Here is a 24,298-nt window from a genome sequence, read left to right as displayed (position 1 = left end):
TAATACCCAAATAGCTACTCAATATATCCACTTGGATGTCTAATGGGTTTTCAAACTTAACACACTGAACAAACTTTTATTTCTCCCAGAACTACTCCATCTTTAGTCTTCTTCATTTTAGTCAGAGAGAGTATAAGAACTTAATAGTTTATATTAGTAAAAGGATGAAAGTTAGTAAAGGAGACTGGGAAGTAATAAAATATGCAAATGTAAGATCAGGAAAGAAATGTGAGGAATAGTCAATCCTGACAAAAGCTAAGAAATCTAGAAAATGAGGGCTGAAAGCATCCACTAGATTTGATATTTCAGAACTCATTGATGACTACTGCCTCAGTAGGCTTGGAGTTGCTTACCCATGAAATAGGAAGAAGGCTGATCAGAATGATATGGAAAAAAAAAAAAAGGCTGTCTGATATAATGATTCCAAACACACAGAGATACATGTATACGTAGACACACATATACACCTTTCCAATATTTAAGCCAAACTTTTCATCCATAGTTCCAACTTTGTACTATGTTTCTAACCTTGCATCCAATATGTCCAATAATGAACACATTTCCTTTCTTCTCTATTCTCTTTTATTTTCAAACAAATTAATTCCACAGGACTAATCATTCTAAATTCTCTGTCATGTTAAATGACACCAATACTTATCCATTTACCTAAAGTAGAAAGCAAACTTGGAGGTCATTCTATTTCTTCCTCCCTACCCATCACTTCAGTTCAGTTGCTCAGTCATGTCCAACTTTTTGTGACCTCATGAATCGCAGCACGCCAGGGTCCCTTGTCCATCACCAACTCCCGGAGTTTACTCAAACTCACGTCTATCAAGTCGGTGATGCCATCCAGCCATCTCATCCTCTGTCGTCCCCTTCTCCTCCTGCCCCCAATCTCTCCCAGCATCAGGGTCTTTTCCACTGAGTCAGTGCTTCGCATGAGGTAACCAAAGTATTGGAGTTTCAGCTTCAGCATCAGTCCTTCCAATGAACACCCAGGCCTGATCTTCTTTAGAATGGACTGGTTGGATTTCCTTGTAGTCCAAGGGACTCTCAAGAGTCTTCTCCAACACCACAGTGCAAAAGCATCAATTCTTTGGCTCTCAGCTTTCTTCACAGTCCAACTCTCACATCCATACATGACCTCTGAAAAAGCCATAGCCTTGACTAGTCAGACCTTTGTTGGCAAACTAATGTCTCTGCTTTTTAATATGCTATCTAGGTTGGTCATAACTTTCCTTCTGATTTTAATATGTCAAATCTGATTGCAGCCCCATCTCCACTGTTATTAGACAGTGTTAGCTAGTCTTTATAAACCTCCATCCTCCAACCCCTGCCACTAATTAGCCTCCCAACTGGTTCTCTTGCCTGAGGTTTCTCATGCCCTATTCTTCCAACTATATAGTTACATAGCTTTCAGTAAAACACTTCAGTTAAAAACTGAAAGCTGCTTCCAACTTCACACTGGCATTTACACACTCCCTTGAAATAGCACATCAGGGCCCTTAAAATTTGGCTCTCATCTACCATTTCAACCTTAGTTGATGACAGTTCCCCACTTGCCTTAACATAATCAAACACAAGTACACTGCATGGGGTCAGGCACATACTTCCCACATTTGTATCTCTGGAATACTTAGAGCTTTTAAAGTTCAAATAAGTTTTTATCCTTAAATTGTAAATACAATTTCTAAAAGGCTGGACAAATATTAGCCATAATATTATCATTTAACAGATTATCTTTGTTTACATCCCTCCTAATGTCCCTGTAAGAATGTAAATATTTGTGTAGGAAACAAACAATTTTGCATAATATTCTCACATATTTTACTTAGCTAGTCCTTGTCATGTTGCAGAAAAGAAATAACAAAAATTATACAATTTATTATAAGGAAAAGAAATAGACAAAAGAGAAAAGAAAGGGGTGGGGACAGAACAGAGCCATGAATAAGGTTTAAGATGATTACCATGATGACCTACTCATCTACCATGAGTGAGCCACACATTCGGCTCTCAATTTTCTAGCTGCCAATGTGAAAACAGACACTTTGTCAGTTATCCAGCTCCCAGTGCCTGTGGGATTAAATAAAAATGCCCTGGTAATTTTAACTCTTCTTGGAACAAATATTGTAAAAGGATATTTTTCTCCTGAGGTTCTCCTATAAAGAATACAGGGTGATATACTTAACAAGATTCTTATTAGAGATGGCACATTTCATTCCATGTCACTGTTCAAACTGAGAATCAATATAGGCAGATGCCATTGCACAAATCATAGAGTGATTTTGTAAAAACCATTTTCTTGAAAATAATTTGATACTAACAAGGCACCCAGCTCTTTGCTGGTCTGCTTAAGCGGCACTCGTGGTCAAGAACCTGCCTCCCAATTCAAGAGGAGCGAGTTCGATCCCTGGGTTGGGAAGATTCCCTGGAGGAGGGCATGGCAACCCACTCCACTTCTTTCCTGGAAAATCCCATGGACAGAGGAACCTGGCGGGTACGGTTCATAGGATCACAAAGAATCAGACACAGCTGAAGTGACTTAGCACGCACGCATGTATTTAAATCATGAGTAAATATATTAAAATGCCCACATATCATGTTAGATAGTCACAGTAGTGACTGAAGTTTCTTTACAAAATCTTTCTGAAAGTTGTTTCTCTTCATAAAAGAGTTTAAAATAGTTCTCAGGTGAAGAGTTCCCTTATGGCTCAGCTGGTAAAGAATCTGCCTGCAATGCAGGAGACCTGAATTCAATCCCTCGGTTGGGAAGATCCCCTGGAGAAGGGAATGGCTACCCACTCCAATATTTTGACCTGGAGAATTCCATGGACTGTATAGTTTATGGGGTTGCAAAGAGTCAGACACGACTGAGCGACTGTCACTAGGCGAAGCCTTAAAATGTCATGTCCTATGCTGGGCAGTCAAAGCTTGCTTGGAAGACCAGATTTTAGGTTGAGAAGAAAAAGCTCCCTTGTTTTGATCATGAACATTGTTCCCTTCGAGAAAGTCCTCTGAGAGCAAGAAAGTGGCTGGGCCAAGGGTATTACAGTCTTGGGCTAGTCTTGGGTTAGTCTTGCATCTAATAGAGAACAGGATGTTATCCTAGAAGAAATGACTCAAACATAAGCTGAAGAACATACTTGTTTGCAGAGACTCTCACTGTCTCCAACCTGAAGTCCTCTCCAGAAATGTGGCTAGGTGGAGCTACAGATTCAGGGCCTGAAGTATTAACTTTGCTTCTGTCATATAACATGCTGCTAAGAAGCCTGGATACTCAAATCTTTGTTTTTACATTCTCTGAGTTTTTCAGAAGATCAATGAGATAAAAACAATTAAAAAAAAAAAAACTCTGCCTTTATGTTTATAGGACTGCTAAGATATGGATTTTTATCCATAACTAATTCTGTCACTAACTAAGATGGCTGACCTTAGGCAGGCAAATTTCTCAGCTCAGTTTCCTCCTTTGTAAAATTAAGGAGTGGTAGCAGGACGGAGGAGCCTGGTAGGCTGCAGTCCATGGAGTTGTGAAGAGTTGGACAGGACTGAGCAACTTCCCTTTCACTTTTTCTTTCATGCATTGGAGAAGGCAATGGCAACCCACTCTAGTGTTCTTGCCTGGAGAATCCCAGGGATGGGGGAGCCTGGTGAGCTGCCGTCTATGGGGTCGTATAGAGTCGGACACGACTGAAGCGACTTAGCAGCAGCAGCAGCAGCAGCAGGTTACTGATTTCCTTTGCCCATCAACTGTAAGTGCAGAGGCCCTTTGGTTTGCCGAGAATAAATGGTTGCCAAGGTTTCTCTGACTAGACTTGGAGAATCTAAGACATCCACGCATCTTGTGTAGGAGCACTGGCTCTGCAGGGGGAAAGTCCTGGTTCCACTCTGCCCCTTACTAGTATGTGGCCTGAGGCAAGCACTAACCTCTCTGAAGCTCAGTTTCCCTATCTGTAAAGTCAAAGTATTACAAACTCGTATGTGTGCGTTAGTCGCTTAGTCGTGTCCAGCTCTTTGTGACCCCATGGACTGTAGCCTGCCAGGCTCCTCTGTGCAAGGAATTCTCCAGGCCAGAATACTGGAGTGGGTTGCCATTTCCTTCTCCAAGGACAACTCTAATAGAGTTGTATTAAACCAGACACTGTAAATCCAGGTATAAATACAGTCTCTGAAACAAAGCAAGTGCTCAATCAAAAGTACCCATTTTTAGCACTGTTATTTCCTTGGGTCCACTGAAATAAATGGTCTCTAACAGCATTTCTTCAAGTTGAATATCCACTAGTGTAGTTACAGTGTTTAAAGGTTTAAGGTGCCAACTTGGACTGAGTTGTTTTTAAAAAGATTGGAAAGACATAGGCTCAGGGGAATTTTTAAAAATTAAGCAAAACAACCTGTGTGTTGACCTTTACCCTGTAGTTCTTTCATTTAATAACAGTCTATTAACAAACACAACTTTAAGCTGTTTGATTAATACTAATGGAATCCAGGCCAAATATGCCACTGAAACAACAGTAATGAACTTTCTTGCCTCAGAGAAATTTTAGTGGAGGTTTGGTTTATTTTTCTGTTTTGAAATAAGATTGTGAAGAAGTTCTGAGTTTGAGGTTCCCACCAATAGATATTTGGTCCTTTAACCTTTGATCATATGTAGATCATATTTCAATACAATTAAATACAATGAACTCATTCTTAGATAGGAGAGATAAGCTTTGAAGGTCATGTAAGTACTTATTTTATAACTTTAAAGCAATTGTTTAATCACAAAAGGAAAAAATGTGGGAAACCAGAGTTCTTTACTGTATTTTAACTACAGCAGGAAATTTGTGTTTGTTTATTATGACCCTCATGCTTCCATAGCCAGATTAACTTGCAAACACGGAGTTTTCACTCTGCCTAACCAATAATTGTCACCTTGACTGTGGAAACTGATAATCTGCAGGGAGTTCAAGAATACTTGCATAATTATATCCACTAGAGCCTGGCTTGTCCCCACCACTTGGGGATAGACTCTTTGTGAACAGGGACCCCTTTTAAGAGTAGGATCCTCTACAGGATGTATTAATTAGCACACAGTAATGTACTGGGTCAACCTTTGTCAAACATGATTTTCAGGGACTATCAAATTTTACAGTGAAAGAGTTCTAAATTACCGTTTTATGTTAAGGATGTCTCCTTGCAGATTCTAGGTTTTTCTTCATTTATGAGATGTAAGCTTCAGCTGATTTGTAATAGGTTGTAGAAGAGTAATCACTTGTATTTCAGCTAGAAAGCACTCTGCAGGATAAAAGGTGAGTGACATGTTTTATAGATAGATAAATAAATAAGACCTTACATTGTTGCATGAATCTTGAATACCTGCATATTAAAGCCCCCAAATTTATCAAGTCATTGTATAGACTTATATTAATTCAATTTTAAAAGTTCTTAGGAACTAGCTTATTATTTTCTGTCTCTGTAGCTCTATTTCCTTTAATATCTTATTCTTGGATTAACTTTCATAAAACTTCTCTTACTTTAAAAGATTGCATACTGAATATATACATAACTTTCTAAAAATTGCCTATAATCATTATTTGCCAAAATGATTTAATCAGAGAAAAGAAGTTATTAAGTAAGTATGTAACCTCTGAATTCAGGGGGACAAAAGGGGGAATTTTAAACTGTCACTAAATTCTCAGGGATCTACTGACCCTATCTACCAGTGCAGAGCTGGTTGAAACTGAATGTCCTAGTTTTGATGGCTTACCTGCTCAATCTTGCACGTTTTGGTTAGTGATGGTAAGGAAAGTTGGTGGAGCTGAATGTAAAGAATAGCCAAAAATGGTTGAGCAAAATCCTGGCTGAGTCTGGCAGAAACCCTGCTCTCTCCCCATTTTGTCCTCAAACTTGCCAAGCCTTGTTCTCTTTGGCTTTATTTTGAAAATGCATTTCTGGTGAGTGAGGAAAGGTTTTGTACTGTGTTTTCAATGACTCACCCAAAATAACTCCATTCAACTTGTAAACGGTCCTGTTCTGAATGCAGATTGTTCTGAGATGGGCATGAAGGGGCTGCAAAAGGGAGATTAGAGAGGGGAAATGTGGTAGGAGAGGTCAGGGCAGTTTATAGTTTATTCAGGTTCAGGAACACATCAGAATTACTTCTTAAAAGGACTGTATGTGTGTGCGGGGGGGCGGGGGGGCTGTATATTTTAAAGAACCATTTGTGAGGTCTGTACCATTTAAAGCTTTTATAGATTATCAGTATTATATAGACACATGGCTCATCTAGTTACCAACCTGTTTTTTTGATCCTCATAAAATGTGGTGGAAGGAGAGGTTACAATTATACTAAACATATAATTCCAAATATATGCATAGTGAAATACTTTTTTAAAAGTTTTAAATGCCTTTAAATAAGAAGAATCATATAGGTAACATAAGAGCTAGTAATTAATCTTAAATTAGGAAGAAAATGCATATCAGTAAATTGATCACATAAAAGAACTGTGAAAATGGCAAAATGCAATAATGACGTCCTCCTGTTTTGTTGTGTACCATAGAAAAATGTTTAATTCAAGTGGCAAAGACTGAGCATTTGATATCAATAAATATACCTTTTCCAAAGCTTTCATGATTCAAAACATCAGAGTCCTTTAAAAGCAATATTTTAAGGCAGGACTGAAAAGGAAATGAAGAAAAGGACTGATCTTAAAGCTTCACAAATGAATTAAATACATATTGGCTTTCCCATGTGTTACTATGTCCAGTTATGAGAATTTTCAAAACCTTCTTTGAGTTCCTTCATGAATTTAACAAATAAAGCTTATTCTGTTATATAATCTTGCTTCATGTCATTGTTGATGAAGAATAGATGTGCCATCTATTACCTGTTGCTCAGAAACACCAGAAAATTGAGCCACTGAAAAGAAAACAAGAAGACTAAAAGGTTTTACCATGGAGAGGGTAAATTTAGCACTGTGTGGCAAACTGAAGACCTTGTAACCTAGGAATGGTGAAATGAGCGCTAAATGACAAGTCTTTAATTTGTACAAAATTAGAAAGTATATAAATTTACTCAGATTATATAAATAATTTGTAAGGCAAAGTCCCAGTTGATATTAACACCTGTATCTTCTGATGTATACTCAGGAAAATGAGGCAAATCAAAATAGATTATTTTGCTATGTTAATACATATTTATGAGGACAGCGAACTAGTATAGTGAGAGTTTTTGCTAATGTGGAAAAAACCAGACAGTAGGTAATAGGTTTAGATTATAGACCTTAAATACTCAATTTTATTACTTTAAATATATATAATAACCAGAAATACTTTAATGGCTAATAATGACTCTAAAATATATATATAAAAAACAATCTAAGGCAAACTAATCACCTTTCTGCATAGTTTAATTATATGATTTGTAAACAAATCTTTGAAAGTTTTTGAAGAAGTCACTGGTTTAGAAACATTTTCCTTTCATCCTCTTTATCCTACTATAAATCATTAAACTAGTATCCCTGGAAATGTTAACAGTTATATTGCTGCTGCTGCTGCTAAGTCGCTTCAGTCGTGTCCAACTCTGTGTAACCCCATAGACAGCCCACAAGGTTACCCCCGTCCCTGGGATTCTCCAGGCAAGAACACTGGAGTGGGTTGACATTTCCTTCTCCAATGCATGAAAGTGAAAAGTGAGTGAAGTCGCTTAGCTGTGTCCGACTCCGCGTGACCCCATGGACCACAGCCTACCAGGCTCCTCCATCCATGGGATTCTCTAGGCAAGAGTACTGGAGTAGGGTGCCATTGCCTTCTCCTTCAGGGGGTCCAAAAGATTACATGTTGAAATGAACTTTAGAAATGCTGGGTTAAGCAAAGTTAAACAGTTTTAAACAGTTTTTAAAAAAGAAACAAAACTTGAAGACTTTAATATTCATTGTGACTGGTTTGGGATTGGGGGAGACGAGAATAAGCAGAGTTCACCAAACTTACTTTATACAGAATTCTTTCCTCCAGATAATTCTATTATTATGACAAAGGGATCTGGAAGGTATTAAGTAAATAGAATGGCAGATTAAATTAAAAGTGCAGTATTTTATATTTCAATTTGGTAAACTGCAACACTATACCACTTTCTGATCAGATTCTGAATTATTAAGATTTTGATGCACAAAATAAAATTTTTAATTATGTAAATACTAAAGAAACAATACCTTAACTAGAACCAAACTGCTTTAGTATGGTGGCTGGTGGCTTAGTCGCTAAGTCGTGTCTGAGTCTTGTGACCTCATGGACCGTGGCCTGCCAGGATCCTCTGTCCATGGGATTCTCCAGGCAAGAATACTGGAGTGGGTGGCCATTTCCTTCTCCAGGGGATCTTCCCGACCCAGGGATTGAACCCAGGTCTCCTGCATTGCAGGCAGATTCTTTACCAACTGAGCTACGAGCCAGTTTTCCTACTAGTAAATCTTGTTTTGTAATTTGGAGGAATATGTTAAGGCCTTGTTGTTGTTCAGTCACTAAGTCATATCTGACTGTATGCAACCCCATGAACTACAGCACACCAGGATTCCCTGTCCTTCACTGTCTCCAAGAGTTTACTCAGACTCATGTTCATTGAGTTGATGATGCCATCCAACTATCTCATCCTCTGTCGTCCCCTTCTCCTTCTGCCCTTAATCTTTCCCAGCATTAGGGTCTTTTCCAGTGAGTCAGCTCTTTCCATCAGGTGGCCAAAATATTGGAGCTTCAGCTTCAGCATCAGTTCTTTCAGTGAATATTCAGGGTTGATTTCCTTTAGGATTCACTGGTTTGATCTCCTTGCAGTCCAAGGGACTCTCAAGAGTCTTCTGCAGCACCACAATTCAAAAGCATCAATTCTTTCGCACTCAGCCTTCTTTATCAGTAATGAATTATACTGAGCATAATGTTTCACTTTTGATATATGCTTTTCTATTTAAAATTGGCTAAATTAACTGGAGTTGGTTTTCTGTCCTAGCCTGACTTTATAATGTTTAAAAATTTCAGCTGCAAAAGCATGTAGATGTCATTTACTATAAGAATAAATCCCCACGTGAGACTGATTTTTGTCTTGTGCAATATGCCAATTTCAGTAGTGATACTGAACATCTGTGGGCTTCCCTGGTGGCTCAGAGGTTAAAGCGTCTGCCTGCAATGCGGGACACCTGGGTTTGATCCCTGGGTCAGGAAGATTCCCTGGAGAAGGAAATGGCAACCCACTCCAGTATTCTTGCCTGGAGAATCCCATGGATGGAGGAGCCTGGTGGGCTACAATCCATGGGGTCGCAAAGAGTCGGGCAGGACTAAGGGACTTCACTTTCTTTTACTTTCACTGAACATCTACTTTGTTTCATGTAATCCTCACTTCACCTTTGGGCAGGCAGTTACCATGACCACTATTTCAAAGGTGAGGAATGTGATAGCTAGAGATATCAGCTGCTTTACCCCTGGGCCATACAAGAGACAGAAGGAGATAGGAACAGATTTCAAACTTCAGTCTGACACCAAAGACTCTACTGTTTCCACTATAGCATGCTGTTTGGAATTATCTGCATCTAGTATAAATATTTTTCTTCCTCCGCCTTGTAGGCATTAGTATTCACTTCAGTCGTGTCTGACTCTGTGTGACCCTATGGACTGTAGCCTGTCAGGCTCCTCTGTCTATGGGATTTTCCAGGCAAGAATACTGGAGTGGGTTACTACTTCCTCCTCCAGGGTATCTTCCTGATCTAGGGATTGAACCTGCTGTCTCTTAAGTCTCCCATATTGGCAGGCAGTTTCTTTACCACCAAATAGGGAAAGGAGTACGTCAAGGCTGTATATTGTCACCCTGCTTATTTAACTTAGATGCAGAGTATATCATGAGAAACGCTGGGCCGAATGAAGCATAGCTGGAATCAAGACTGCCAGGAGAAATATCAATAACCTCAGACATGCAGATGACAGCACCCTTATGGCAGAAAGTGAAAAAGAACTAAAGAGCCTCTTGATGAAAGTGAAAGACGAGAGTGAAACAGTTGGCTTAAGACTCAACATTCAGAAAACTAAGATCATGGCATCTGGTCCTATTACTTCAGGGCAAATAGATGGGGAAACAGTGGAAACACTGACAGATTTTATTTTGGGGGGCTCCAAAATCACTGCAGATGGTGACTGCAGCCATGAAGTTAAAAGACGCTTGCTCCTTGGAAGAAAAGTTATGACCAACATAGACAGCATATTAAAAAGCAGAGACATTACTTTGCCAACAAAGCTCCATCTAGTCAAAGCTATGGTTTTTCCAGTAGTCATGTATGGATGTGAGAGTTGGACTATAAAGAAAGCTAAGCACCAAAAAACTGATGCTTTTGAACTATGGTGTTGGAGAAGACTCTTGAGAGTCCCTTGGACTGCAAGAAGATCCAACCAGTCAATCCTAAGGGAAATCAGTTCTGAATATCCATCGGAAGGACTGATGTTGAAGCTGAAACTCCAATACTTTGGCCACCTGATGCGAAGAACTGACTCATTTGAAAAGACCCTGACTGAGAGTGGGAGGAGAAGGGGATGACAGAGGATGAGACGGTTGGACAGCATCACTAACTCAATGGATATGAGTTTGAATAAACTCTGGGAGTTGGTGATGGACAGGGAGGCCAGGAGTGCTGCACTCCATGAAGTCCATGTAGTCCATGAGGTCGCCTGAATAATTGAACGGACTTATCACTACCACCACTTGGGAAGCCCATGGGGATTAGTAATTCAAACATTATTCTTTATGTAGAACTTCTGCAAAGTGTAGTGGCAGTTGGTCTACAATATAGTAGCTGTTTGGAAAAAAAAAAAAATCCTTGAAGCAGCAAGCAAACAGACAGACTCTCCTCATGTGTAGTGTGCTATTCATTTTTGAATAAATGAAACACGGGAAATTTTGTAAAATCTCAAAGTTGAGAATACAATTAAAAGTCATTACTTTTCAAAATAGCTGTGACAAGGATTTCCTTCTCTATTACTTCTATAACCCTGTGTTTTAGGTTAAAAATCATCATGTAGAATACAACATGATTGTGGGATTAGAAATTCAAGACTTGTTGCACTAAAGCTATTATCTAATGTTATTCTAAGCCTATCCGCTGGCATTTCCCCCCCTTTATTATTTGACTTGGTTGATGGTGTTTTTTTTTTTTTTTTTTTTCTTTTTGGCCATGCCATGCATCATGTTGGATCTTAGCTCCTCAATCAGAGGTGGAACCAGTGCCCCCTGCTTCGGAAGCGCAGAGTCTTAATCATTGGACCGCCAGGGGAGGTCCTGGTGGCTGGGTTTTTAAATATAAAATGTGGTTCATTATCCTCAAAAATTCTTCGTTGTTTGAAAGTATTTAAACAACAAAACTAAAGATAATAGGCCAAAGAGATACAACATAGAGTCAAGTATTTTATCCATTTGACTGTCCATTCTGAGGAATGTGAAGCATAGAAAATTTACCTTGAGAACTCAGTATTCCTCATGGGATAGGCACTGTGCTAAAAGTGTAAAGGATGCAAGAAGAATACAGAATAGTGTTCTTCGGTGTCTCCCTTTACAGGCTGCCTAGGAAGCCAGACACACCCTTAGAAGCCAGTCATATTATTTACTGCACAAGTTCAGTCCCAAAATAAATGAGACAGACATTCAGTTACATACCAGGGAACTGTGGAAAAGATGTGACCAGAGCTGGTGGTAAGATGCAGTCCAGGAAAATTTCTGGCTTGGCTGGATCTTGAAGATCATGGAGGTATTGGACAGAAAGAAAAGGAATGAACTGAGAGGCTAGGATAGAGTCAACAACAGCATGTGGCAATGACAGAGCTAAGTAAGTTGGGGTCCCTCTGGGCCCCAAATGAAACTGAACACAGCAAGGTTGGTTCTCTGGGACTTCTGAACCAGCCCTTTCAATGCCTTCTCTCCAGGTACCATCCACACTGGCTCTCCTGCTTACCTTTCCTACAGGCAGCTAGACTCTGGCCTATTTTTCAGGGCAATTCAACTGTTAGCTGTAGTATGTTATAGGGCTCTTGAAAACGAAAGCTTTTGAGACTCAAAGAAAAGATTAATAGTGAAATTTCAAGGCAGTGACATACCAGTACCCCTGTTCTAGTTCCCCCATAACTTTACAATAGAAGGCCCAGAATGATACCGTGATGACTCTGGACAGCTATTTTGGATCTTGGATATGCTGCTGATTAGTATTTAATAGTCTTTCTGCTAGTAAGAGTTTAAAAACAACAAAAGGAAACGCTCAAACTCGTTTTTAAAGTAATTCCAAACCTTGACATCATTTGTATCTAGTAGCACCCAAATGCAAATATTTCTACTTTCCTCAGACGTTTCTCACTCTATTTTCCTTCACCTCTTTATGTCCAATTTCAACGTGGAACTTCCTGCTTAAATCATTCTTAATTCAATTTCATACATAACAGCCACGTTAAATAACATTCTTAGGCATAAGGTAGCACTCCACGAAGTCTAGTCTTTTCCTGTTTAGACATTTTGACAAATACCAATTATGCGCCTCTTCTCCCTAGCTTTCTCCACAATTCCTTGTACACAATTCTTTGGACTCCTCGAAGAGTAACTTTCAGGGAGCCCAAGCAGACACTTGTTTTGAGGTGAAGAAGGGCGTTCAAGGAAACGTGGCCTTTCCACATTCCTTCTCTTTTAGGCTGCGAGGAGAACTTGAGAGAAAGCAAAGATTATTAACCTACAAACAGGCGAAAAAGCCGCGGCGGGGGGCGGGGGGCGGGGGGCGGGGGGCGGGGGTTCGGGGGCGGGTCTGCCCGCTCCGGGCTCGCCGCGCCCGCCCCGCGCGCCTCCGGCCGGAAGGGGGCGTGGAATGCCGCCGAGGGAGGGGCGCGCTGACGCGCGGCTGCCGGCCAGGCCCCTGGGCGTCAGGCGGAGGCGGGGGCGGGGGAGCCGGGAAGGGGGCTGGCAGGCGCTCGGCTCCCAGCCGCGCTCGCTCGGGCCACTCGCGCTCCCGCGCCGCGCCCGGCCGGCTTCATGTGAAGCGCTGGCCCTCCGCCCCCTCCCTCCCCTTCCTTCCCTCCCTCCCTCCCGTCCCCTCCTCCTCCTCCTCCTCCTCCTCCTCCTCCTCCTCCCGCGCCGGCTCCGGCTCCCCGGGGCCCCCAGCCCGGCGGGGCGCTGACAGCTAGGGGCGGGGGTCCCTGCCGCCGCCGCGTCTTTCACAGGCTCCGGCTGGGGCTGCGGAGCCCCCAGTGTGGCCATGGACCGGCCCCTGGCGGCGTCGGCGGAGGCGGAGGAGGAACTCGAGTGGCAAGTGGCGAGTCGCAGGAGGAAGGCCTGGGCCAAGTGCCGCGGCTCCTGGCAGGCGTCGGAGACAGAGGACCTGTCCACAGAGGCGACGACGCAGGACGAGGACGAGGACGAGGACGACCTCCCCGGAACGAAGCTGCCGGCGGCCGCGGGGAGAGGTCCGTGCGCCCGGCCGGGCAGCGGCGGGCGGGGAGCTCGGGGGAGTGCGGGCTGGCGGAGGAAAGTCTCGTGCGCCTTGGGCGACTGCTCTGAGTTCTGGGAGACCTCCTGGGCTCCAGGCAGGGGCAGAGGGGACACTTTCGACCTTTAAACGCGCGCGCTTGGCAAGGCGTCTCCAGCGTCAACACAGACACCCCGGTGCCATCATTTCCCTTCAGGTGGTCACTGCGACGTGTGGCTTAGGCTGCATTTTGTCCCCAGTAAGACTCTCCCTGGGGGTATCCAGGGTGACCCCGTGGTCAGAGTTCCCCGGGGGTCTGTAACGAGCTGTCCGCTCTGTCCTGCAGGAAACGTGCCCAACGAGAAGATCGCGATATGGCTCAAGGACTGCCGGTGAGTCCTCGCTCGCGTCCGGGGGGAGATCCGCTCAGCTGGGACGCCCGGGCGGAGTGACTCGGGCCGCCGTCCCTGTGGGTCCCGTGAACCTCATAAGCTCTGAACCGGAAAGTAAGCCGGCGGATAGCTTCCTCCTTTAAACGATTAGAAATGGAAGTGCTGTGAGCGCCGATTATTTGGTGACCATGTTGACTTTACAGTTGTTAGGACTTCAGTTCCGGAGCGTGATGTTAGCATCAGAGATCAGAAACCTAAAACAGATAGTCATGTCATATTATTATGCTGGCCCGTTTTTATTTGAAAGGCTTGTCACATTTCACACAGTATTTTATTTTGCATTTGTTTTGACATCTGTACATCTGGCATAGAGTCATTTCCCTTTCAAATGTGTTTTAAATGAGTTTAATTTACTTAACTACATTAACTGGGCTTTAACTTTATGCTGGTGCCTTAATTCTGTTTGGAGAGCTATTAAAACTAGCTAATTTTGTTCTAGTTTACACCTTGGACGTGGATTTGTCAGATGGCCCTGGAATTCACAGAAGGGAAATAGAGCTTTGAAGACAGTCAGGCTACATAAATCAGTTTAATTACATGGTTTGATAGCTGGTACAGAAATGTTTGAAAGTACAGAGGAGATTGGTCATATCTTACTACAGTAAAATGTGCCTGTTTCGTATTTTAATTATTTTTTCCAACTTATTTGCTACTTACAAAATCTGCTGTGAAGGATGTAGGTTTTTTAACTTTTGTTAAGGTATTTTCTTCTGTATATATTTTTTGCCATCTCAGTTGGGGCTTTTCTTCACCTTTTTGTCAAAGTACCAGAGTTTGGGAAGTCTTTTTTGGGAGAGGAGAAAGAAATGATTCTTATATATGCCAGTTTGTTTTTCTTCCCTAAAGAGACAAAATACTGGCCACTGCTCTGTTGGTATCCTGTTTTGGTGAATTGCTTGGAGCCTTGCTGAACACTCCATTATTGGACTCCTTTTATTCTGGATATCACAGACCCTTCTGAAATATGAGATATATGGATCCTCTTTGTAAAAATACACAAAAAAATGTTTAAGAGCAAGAGAAGAATCATGTTTTTTATGACGTATAGGAATTAAGATTGTATAAGAGATCACATCAAGCAGACAGTAAATAAGTGTATCTTTACAGATAAATGTAATGGGCAGATGTTAACATTCACCAGGACATGTGATCTCTAAAAATTCCTGAAGTTTTGTTGCTAATCTTGATTTATGTAGGCAGATTCTAAATTCTCTTGCGTCTTCTCTCATGGATTTCTTTCATCAATTTCTTTCTTGTTCCCTACTGTTGCACCTATTCTGTACAAAAGGGACATTCATTTGTACTCTGAAAAGCTAGAACAAACAGTCTTTTACTGTGAGTTTTAATCATCACAGATTTGACTGTAGGGTATATGTGACTCCATTTTTTTTTTTCTATAACAATTTAGGATCCTTCCTAGAATTAGTCTACTTTGTATATTAGGTACAGGTGATTTAAAGACAGCATATTCCCCCATGATAGGGTCTCAAGTAGTCTTTGTTTGTTATTGCTTTCTGTATCCTGAATAAAGATACCTTCTTGTTTTTCCCTAAAGGGAGTCTTTATTTTAAAAATCCACCCCCCCCCCCACCACCACCAGCTAAGTGGAAACACATTGCTTGAATAAAGTAGCATCTAAGAAGAGATAGAGTTTTTGATAAGATTTGTAAGAGCAATTATGAGAGTGAGAGACTTGTTTCTGAAGCAGAATGCCAGTTATAGTCTGCTCATTTGCCATCTTGTGTTGGTGCCCAGGCCAGTAGAGATATCTGCAGGAGTAATGCAGTGTTTTGTCCTACCCAAGAAGCCATCATGGAAGAGGAATGACTTTTTTTGAAGGCATAAAGTTTAGCTTTTTAAAATATGTGCAAAAACTTAGAGCTTTTATGGTCACTGCTTATCCTTTTAGATTTCAAAAACACTAATTTTTAAAGAATTGCCATTGCTTGTATATTTGTTTGTAGAAACTTTTAACATTGGCATTTCAGTAATATTTTTTTGAAACTGATATTTTTATGATAGACTCCATGTCCAGTGTGAATCTATAACAGGTATAAATTGTTACTGACGAAAGACTTATGACACAAAGTAGAACTTTTATAATAAAATAATCTGTTTCTTTAGCTTAGTTTTGAGAAAGAGATATTTTGCATTTAAAAGACTTGTTTGAACAATAAGAATGTGAAAGAATTTTAGTAATGGCTAATTCTTAAGACAGATTCTCAAGCCAACTTTTTAGTAATCTTTTCAGAGTTAAATGAAGAATATATGTAATTTTTCAGTTTAAAAGCACAAAATGAATTCCAAACTTCTCTACTGTATCAGAAAAGATAATAGTTGGGCTAAGGGAGGCACTGAGTGGCGCTCTAAAATGCTAGATGAGATTTAAGAAAACTGTTGAGCCTTATTTCTAACTAGACTCTGACTTTTTAATTTTATTGAGATAAAGATTTGTTTTCTTTTAATTCTGTTTCCTATTTCTAGAGAAGGGATTGAGAGGAGCAGACATTTTCTAAATGCCTGCTGTCATTCTCTTTTTTCTGTTTTTGTAAAGAAAATGCCAATTCATATCATTTGTAATTGCCATTCTTGCTCTTAATTGCTGGCACATCAGACATGTGATTAAATCATTCCTGGTGAGCTGACTTGATGATAGGTATTTGCTTGGTAGCATATTACTTATGTAATCCACTTGCATTCCCTGTGTGTTTGGGAGAAATGTTAAACTGTGATTTGAAGCTTGCTCAGCTATAACCCTTTAAAGTGTCGGGCAGTGCAGTGGCAGCTCTCCAGACAGCCTTTCAAGACTAAGGCTGATATGTTTATGTGATTTCAGTACCCCATTGGGAGCCTCACTGGATGAACAAAGCAGTAGTACTCTCAAGGGTAAGAGAAAGTTACCTTTCTAAATCTGTTCTTTATGAGGGTCCTACTTTATTGTCCTGGGAGTGAAAGTGAATGTGTGTGTGTATATATAAATTATAAAAGTGATGTTCATGTGTATAAAATATGCAGTGCTAAGATAAAAGCCAAAAGGGAGAAACCTTGTCATGAACCATAAAAACTGTGGTGAGTTTAAACAAATTACTAAGCCTTTGCACAATGTGAAACTCGTTATTTTTATTGTTCAGTTAGATATTATAAAGACTAATTAAATATAGAAATGTGATATGTAAACATAGGGAAAATATATATTGAGTGAATTAGGTCAGCTTTAGTGTAGCATTTCTTTGCTTACATGAACTGAAATTGCCACACCTGAAATTTTACCACCTGTGCAAGGTGGAATTCCAAAGTTCAAAGTACAATAAGAATGTGCAGGTAGTGGCAAGGTATATAAAACCTATTTACAGTATCAGGAAAATCTAGCTTGAGCTCCCAACTTAATATAAGGGGGTAAAAGAAATGACTGTATCGGAATCTGGTTTTCAGTGAACTGTTGGGTAAGATACATTATCTAATTCAACATCTTAAAGGCTTATTAAGTATAAAATAGCCAGTAGATTCTAGCTTCTAGCAATTTTACCTGGTTTCTTTCACAGTGAAACATGTGTCTTCTTCCTGCAATTATAAGGAGAGTAACTTATGAGGACATTCATGTCTGAAATGCTTTACTCTGTCTTATATTTTGCTTGGTCAGTTTGTTTAAATTAAAACTGATTTTATGTGGGGGTCAGGAAGGACAGAATACTGGGATGAATCTTCTGATATTTCTTTCAGGTGTGCTTGTGAGAAATGGGGGAAGTTTTGAAGATGATTTGTCATTGGGAGCTGAAGGTATGTTTGGAAGAACTGTATTTTCATATAGTTTTAAATAAAAAAGAAAGAGAAAGTGACATGTTTTCAGGTTTATGACCCTCAGAATTAAAGTTCTTGAAAGTGGCTCAGATACATTTTACGGAAACTTTTATGTGTTAATCTAGTGAGAGCCTTTTGGTGACCTGTAGAAATGGCTCTGGAAAACCATTGTGAAATACTCAAAGGTTTTCATTGGACTTTAATGCTCTAAAGGAACTGTTTGGGGCAAATAATGGTGATACAACTGAGGGAAGAGTTGTCCCACAAAAGGAAGCTTAAATATTTATATGTGAGAAAATTGCAGTGAAACTTATTTTAGTGTGAGGTATACAGCTGCAGCTTGTCTTTTTTTTTGCATTCAAGTGCCTCTTGTCTTTCCTCGCTTCCTCTTTTTCCAGATTTTTAGAAGATTAAAGGAAAAGACAAATTAGAGTTACTAGAAGTTAACTAGAAATCATTGTACTGATGTCGGTTCAAAGCTGCATTAGGATTTTAAAAGTGTATTGTGCTATGTTTAAATTTTCACAGATTATCTTTTCCTGCAGATTCATAATAAAGCTTTCACAATGTAAAGTTAAGAATTTTTTTATTGTTTTATTGGTATTTTGAAATTATTGGTTACTATATAGCTGGGTTATTAATGAGTGCTTTTTATAAAAAAAGAATTCAGGATTTTATTAAATCTTTTTGAATTATAAGTTGATGTATAGTGAATTTACCCACTGAATTTAATATTCTTGATCTTTTGCTGTTTGAAGTCAATCTGTGTGATAGATTACTTATTAAGAGCCATCTAACACTGAAAACTCTGTAGAATATGTGAATATGTTAGTTTTTATATTTCTGTTAATATCTTTTCCAGGAATAAACTCTATAAAATAAACTATAAAGCTTAAACCTACTGCTCCCCAATCAGTATTAAAATTCATTTCCAATGTTATTGTAAATAGCACTTTCAATAACTATCTTAGTAGCTTCACAATATGGAATTTTTTTTAAGACTTCAATTTTTTTTTAACAGTTCTTTTCACAGAAAAATTGAGGGGAAGGTACAGAGGTTTCCCGTATGCTTTCTGCCCTATATATGCATAGCTTCCCTGTTGTCAACATCCCTGCCCCCTCCCCCCAGACTAGCACATTTGTTACAGTTGATGAACCTAGAATAAGGCATCATAATTACCCCAAATCCATAGCTTACACTAGGGTTCACTCTTGGTCTTGTACATTCTATGGGTTTAGACAAAATTGTAATGACATTTATCCATCATTATGATATCATATAATGTGTTTTTCACTACCCTAAAACTCTGTGCTCTGCCTATTCATCCATATTGAATGATTTTATTGGAAGCCAGACCCAAAAAGGATGTCTCAGAGAAAAGTGGAGCTATTATGCTGTTCTACTGAAAATTGCTTCAAGATTATTGTCATTCATTCAGTAAATATTTATTGAATGCTATGTGTTAGACACGTTTCTGTTGGAAAAGAAATTGCCATGGCTCTGCAGATCAGAAATGAAAAAAGGAAAAAGTCTGATGTGCTGAAAATAGATACACTTGTAATAATTTCATTCTTTATATTTGTCCATAAAATTTAAATACAGTAAATTTAACTTACTCTAGACTTAAACATTAATAGCATTTATTTGTTTAGAACTTGTAAGTCTAGGATAAACTTGAAAGGCAACTTTTATAGGAAAACATATGTTGAAATGAGTAGAAATTTTCAAAGTAGATGCAAGAAAAATTGGCTGTAACTGGAGTGAATTATTAGCCTTAAAAAAGCCATGTTAGGAATAGATATTGTTATTGAACACTTAAATAATGCTAACTCATGTTCTTCTTAGGTATTCTTTATTAACAGTTTTAAAATTTAGTAATTAGAATCACACATACCACATACCTTCTTACTACTTATTTCAAACTATTACATTTAATTGGTTATTTATATGTCTTTTAATCTTAAACATTCAGTGGAAGTAGTTTTATGTTGCTGACAAACAAAACCAAAAACACCCTCCATAAGCCACTGATTCTTTTCTTACCTATCTGTATATTATCTTTAATGACACAGATTTAATGTGCCAGGACAAGAGTTTGGTATATTAGACATTTAGCAGTAATAATCTGGCCAATTTGCTTTTTAAATGATTGTATCACAGTAGTTATTGTCTTGCTAACAGTTGTGCTTTCCACTTATTCTTTTTACCTTTAGCGAACCACCTTCATGAAATTGATGCTCAAATTGATAATTGGTATGTAGCTGTTTGTTTTTTTTTTTCCTTTCTAAACATTAGGAATATATGTGGAGGTAAAATTTATATAATCTGCTTTTGTTTATAGCAGTAATATTTTGGCCAAAGAGAGAAGACTGCAGTTTCATCAGAAAGGGAGGAGTATGAATTCCACTGGCTCTGGGAAAAGTAGTGGGACAGTCTCAAGGTACTTCTGAGCTTATACTGCAATTACATTGTGTTGTAGATGACCTAATCTGATCACTTTTTCAGCCTTGGATTTGGCTTGACAGTATGAAGTCAAAAGGAATCCAGAGTGTTTCATAGATCAACATAAGTGACAGAAGTATCTTTTTTTTTTAGTTAAGTAAAAGTTAACAAATATGTTAATAATGTTGCTGGAATCCATAATGAGTATTTTGAGCCCTGTGAGAGAGGAACTCCATAGTGGAATAATTTCTACTTCCAAAATTTTCCATTCTGCTAGAGTCTTGAGTTACTCTGATATAAATATCAGAATAAATCTTTCTAATTTAAAACTTGATATTGGAACATAGATTTATCTTCATATAAAACCAAAGATCTTTAAAATATAAAAATAAATACGTATGCATAAGCAACCAGCTTATTGTCCAGATTATTGTTTTGAAATTTGAACATTTTCTCTGAAACAAATTGAAATTTCCTTCTGCTCACGTTCTGTCTCTAACATTCCTCGTTTCTTCGGTGAGTCTCAGCTTGGATTATCACTGGCATGAGAGATAAGGGTTACAGAATGTTCAGTTCTCAATAGAATTAGAGCAGGAGTTGATCCCTGTGAAATCCAAATTCTCCTTACTTTACTCCTCCTGCTTCCTGGGTGCAAGTGGTTAGAAAAAAGTTGAAAGTAAGCTCCTCCCTCACCTTTCTGAGATCAGTTGTTACCTGTATTGCCTCTTCCAGGACAGCGAAAGATAGCAGAAAAAGTCAAGTTCTGCAGGGTGTCCCTTGGTACCAAAGTTGTACCAACTTCCTAGTCCATTTTCCACTTTCATTTTTTCTTTAATCTGTTTACTCTTTATTCTCCCTCATCTCTCCTCTAATTGTTTAGCTGATTTACTGGACATCTCTTAAAATGACAAAAAAAATAAGGTGAGGAATCAGACAGTTTCTTTATTGAGGGTGTTCTTAGGGCTTAGCTCTTTTTCTCAAAACTAACAGCTTGAAAGAACAGACTCCTTTTAAGGGTTATTAATCGCATTTGGTGCATAATGTATAAAGATACTGAAATAAATAATGGTTTAAAGAGTAGAAGGGGTAGAGGATCTTTTCACAGGAAAGTAGGGATGTGAATTCATTTATAATATGATGTGAACTATAAACTTACTTTACATCTTGATATTTCTTTTTTTCTTTTTTAGTGTTTCAGAATTGTTGGAACTTTATGAGGAAGACCCTGAAGAAATTCTTTATAATCTTGGATTTGGACGAGATGAACCAGATATTGCTTCCAAAATTCCTTCCAGATTTTTTAATTCATCATCATTTGCCAGAGGAATAGATATTAAAGTATTTCTGAGTGCACAAATGCAACGGATGGAAGTAGAAAATCCAAATTATGCTTTAACAAGTAAGGTTTTTAAATGTTAGCATATTATTTTTGAAATTATGGCATCTACACAGCAAGATGGTCTTGTTTTTAAAGCCTTACTAATTTGTAAGAATAACTGTGGAAATTTAATTATTGAGGTTAATACAATAGCTGTTTGCTTATTCTAAATTTTTATTATTCTATTTATAGAAGTTAATTTACCTATCCCCCCACCCCATTCGCCACTTAAGTGTTACATTGGAGAATGTAACTTATCTGTGGAACCTTATACATATCTCCAGATTGCTTTTGTTCCAAAAGGAAATAAATAAAGGAGAGGCCTTTTACTATTAGTTGAGGTCAGTCACTTTCAGATGCTTTTCCTATAAATCTATAAAGGTATGGCTGATTTGATGATTTTTCACAGTAAATCTGCTTTTTTTTTTTTTTTTTTCTGTTGATCAGAAATCCCCAACAGTGGGAACCTACGTGGTCCTTGGATTAGTTTTAAGAGATCTGTAAATCTAAGCCCCCTCCCATTAGGTATAAAATATATACTTACATATACTTAACATTTGGAAGGGTTCGACACCTCAAAAGAGAGTCCCAGCTATAGATCAATCGCAGTTCTGTCTGTTTTATTCTGTGTTGTCATTATGCTTTGTCCTCCTTTCTGATTTTTTAAAACGTAAATTCTAGTGCTTAAGAGTGAAAAATCTTTCTCCCTCTCCACAGTAAATATAGAGGTTTTAAGTGTTAGATAAAGAAAAAAATCTAGTTTCATAATCTTTGTGATCTAAGTAGTTCAATTATTGAAATTCTGAACCATAATAATGGTTTAGTTAATAATATGTGTATAGTATATATATATATATATATTTTTTTTTTTTTTTACTTTTGTAGGCCGTTTTCGTCAAATTGAAGTGCTTACTACTGTGGCCAACGCATTTTCTTCTTTATATTCCCAAGTCTCTGGGACTCCCCTGCAGAGAATTGGAAGTATGTCCTCAGTGACCTCTAACAAGGAAACAGACTCGCCTCCACCTTTAACCCGAAGTAACACTGCAAATCGCTTAATGAAAACACTATCTAAACTAAACTTATGTGTTGAAAAAACAGAGAAAGGAGAAGGTAGTACTCCTTCCCTGGCCGTTGACAAAGGAAAGATCGTAAACATTTCAGTGATGGAAGAAAGTGGCAATAAAAACGATCAGAAGTCTCAAAAAATTGTGAAGAAGAAAGAGTCGTCTTCTATGTTGGCTACAGTTAAAGAAGAGGTATCAGGTGGTTCAGCAGCTTTTATGGAGAATTCTGACATTGATGGACTTTCTGATGAAGCAAATAGTAATTTTAACCATGAAGCTGAAAGTGGACAAAGTAAAGAAACTCAAAGTCATGAGAATAAACTGGATGAGGAATCTGGTATTCTAGAATCTGATTTAGGTAGTGATTTCAACATGTCCAGTCATAGTGAGCTGGAAAATGGCGGGGAGCTGAAGAATGTCCCTTTGTCCACACCTGAAAAAGAGCCATGTGCACCACTGATGATCCCATCCATAAGAAACATAATGGCACAGCAGAAGGACTCCTTTGAAATGGAAGAGGTAGGTGGAAAATTACTGAGGACTGTTTCAAACAGTGAGTTAGGGAAAACAGTGCCCCCAAATGTTTTTAAGATGAAAGGCGGTGAATGGATATATGCTAGAAAAAAATCATCTTGATTTTAACTTCTCAGGTTTTTTGTTTCACAAACCGAGATGTCACTGGACGGTGTGGTGTCAGTATAATGGCTCCTCTAGATCTTCTGTCTCCATTGTTTTTCTTTCTCAGTTTTAACAGCTGGATGCTGTGAGAATGCCCTGAGAGAGTGTATTCAAACTCAGATCAATATTGCATAATAGTTAGAGATAACAGGCTTGGAAGTCAGATGGGTTTGAGTTCTGTTTGGGCCACTGAATTGCTGTGTGCCTTTGGGCAAGCTTTTCTTAATGTTATCTCAGTGGAAGGGTTAGGTGTGAAGATTTTGAGGCTAGGTCTCGGAGAAGGCAATGGCACCCCACTCCAGTACTCTTGCCTGGAAAATCCCATGGATGGAGGAGCCTGGTAGGCTGTAGTCCATGGGGTTGTGAAGAGTTGGGCATGACTGAGCGATTTCACTTCACTTTTCACTTTCATGCATTGGAGAAGGAAATGGCAACCCACCCCAGTATTCTTGCCTGGAGAATCCCAGGGACAGAGGAGCCTAGTGGGCTGCCGTCTATGGGGTCACACAGAGTCGGACACGATGGAAGCGACTTGGCAGCTGGGTATGGGACTAGAAAGAACAGAAGATGACAATTTAATAGAACCTTTTTGTTCTGTTTTATTGTTCAGTTACTCTTTTGTCTTTGTTTTGGTCTAAACTTGTCCTAGCATTCGTAAAGTGTAACTTCTTGCCTTCCTTTAGGGCCCTTCTTCTATGACAGTCGAATAGAGTGCAAATACTTGCTGGTTACTTGTAGACCTGATTGAGTGACTCAGATGAAAAAACACTCTTCCATGTTGCTTTTTAATTTCTAGAATTCTTGAGTTCTAAGCCAGAGTTTTGCTACTGATACCATACACAAAAGTTCTTTACAATGTTTATTAAGTGCCAGATAGATGTACTTTGGTGGCAAGTGAACATTAAAACTAGATTGTTTTTTTATGGGCAGGGGTATTTTTTTTTTTTTTGCTCCCTCTGCTGGCAAGAGCAGTTACTGAAGAAAGTAACTTCACATGGAAGTGTATTTTTTTTGAAGTCCAAGATTACAGGCACGGATGG

General features: G+C 39.0%; 1 protein-coding gene and 1 long non-coding RNA gene across 9 annotated transcripts in view; one reads left to right on the top strand and one right to left on the bottom strand.

Moving 5' to 3' along the window:
* Positions 1–24,298, top strand: part of ITPRID2 (ITPR interacting domain containing 2) — a 94,928-nt gene that overhangs the window by 44,251 nt on the left and 26,379 nt on the right. For 3 of the 7 annotated variants that reach the window (XM_042243654.1, XM_060411086.1, XM_060411087.1), the window contains 8 exons: positions 13,198–13,440; positions 13,789–13,834; positions 16,731–16,780; positions 17,615–17,671; positions 19,907–19,946; positions 20,035–20,133; positions 21,326–21,534; positions 22,399–23,099. In XM_042243654.1, coding sequence (XP_042099588.1) covers positions 13,233–13,440; positions 13,789–13,834; positions 16,731–16,780; positions 17,615–17,671; positions 19,907–19,946; positions 20,035–20,133; positions 21,326–21,534; positions 22,399–23,099 — 1,410 coding nt within the window. In that variant the 5' untranslated portion in view covers positions 13,198–13,232. Of the gene's footprint in view, positions 1–12,976; positions 13,441–13,788; positions 13,835–16,730; positions 16,781–17,243; positions 17,338–17,614; positions 17,672–19,906; positions 19,947–20,034; positions 20,134–21,325; positions 21,535–22,398; positions 23,100–24,298 lie in introns of those variants that run through there. The other 4 variants (XM_027964773.3, XM_060411088.1, XM_004004534.5 and 1 more) reach the window with 4 other exon arrangements.
* LOC114113094 (uncharacterized) lies at positions 19–12,749 on the bottom strand. Of its 2 annotated transcripts, none has more exons than XR_009599585.1 (4): positions 7,966–12,749; positions 5,973–6,045; positions 5,148–5,271; positions 19–1,146 (listed from the first exon to the last, which is right to left on the bottom strand). It is a non-coding gene; the product is annotated as an uncharacterized LOC114113094 (long non-coding RNA). The 2 variants fall into 2 exon arrangements; XR_003588175.3 differs by having other exon boundaries at positions 20–1,146; positions 11,657–12,749.

Source organism: Ovis aries, chromosome 2 (genome assembly GCF_016772045.2).
Source record: "Ovis aries strain OAR_USU_Benz2616 breed Rambouillet chromosome 2, ARS-UI_Ramb_v3.0, whole genome shotgun sequence".
Lineage (NCBI taxonomy): Eukaryota > Metazoa > Chordata > Mammalia > Artiodactyla > Bovidae > Ovis > Ovis aries.
The sequence above is the reverse complement of the archived record's forward strand: the minus strand, read 5'-3'. Positions and strand labels throughout refer to the sequence as shown.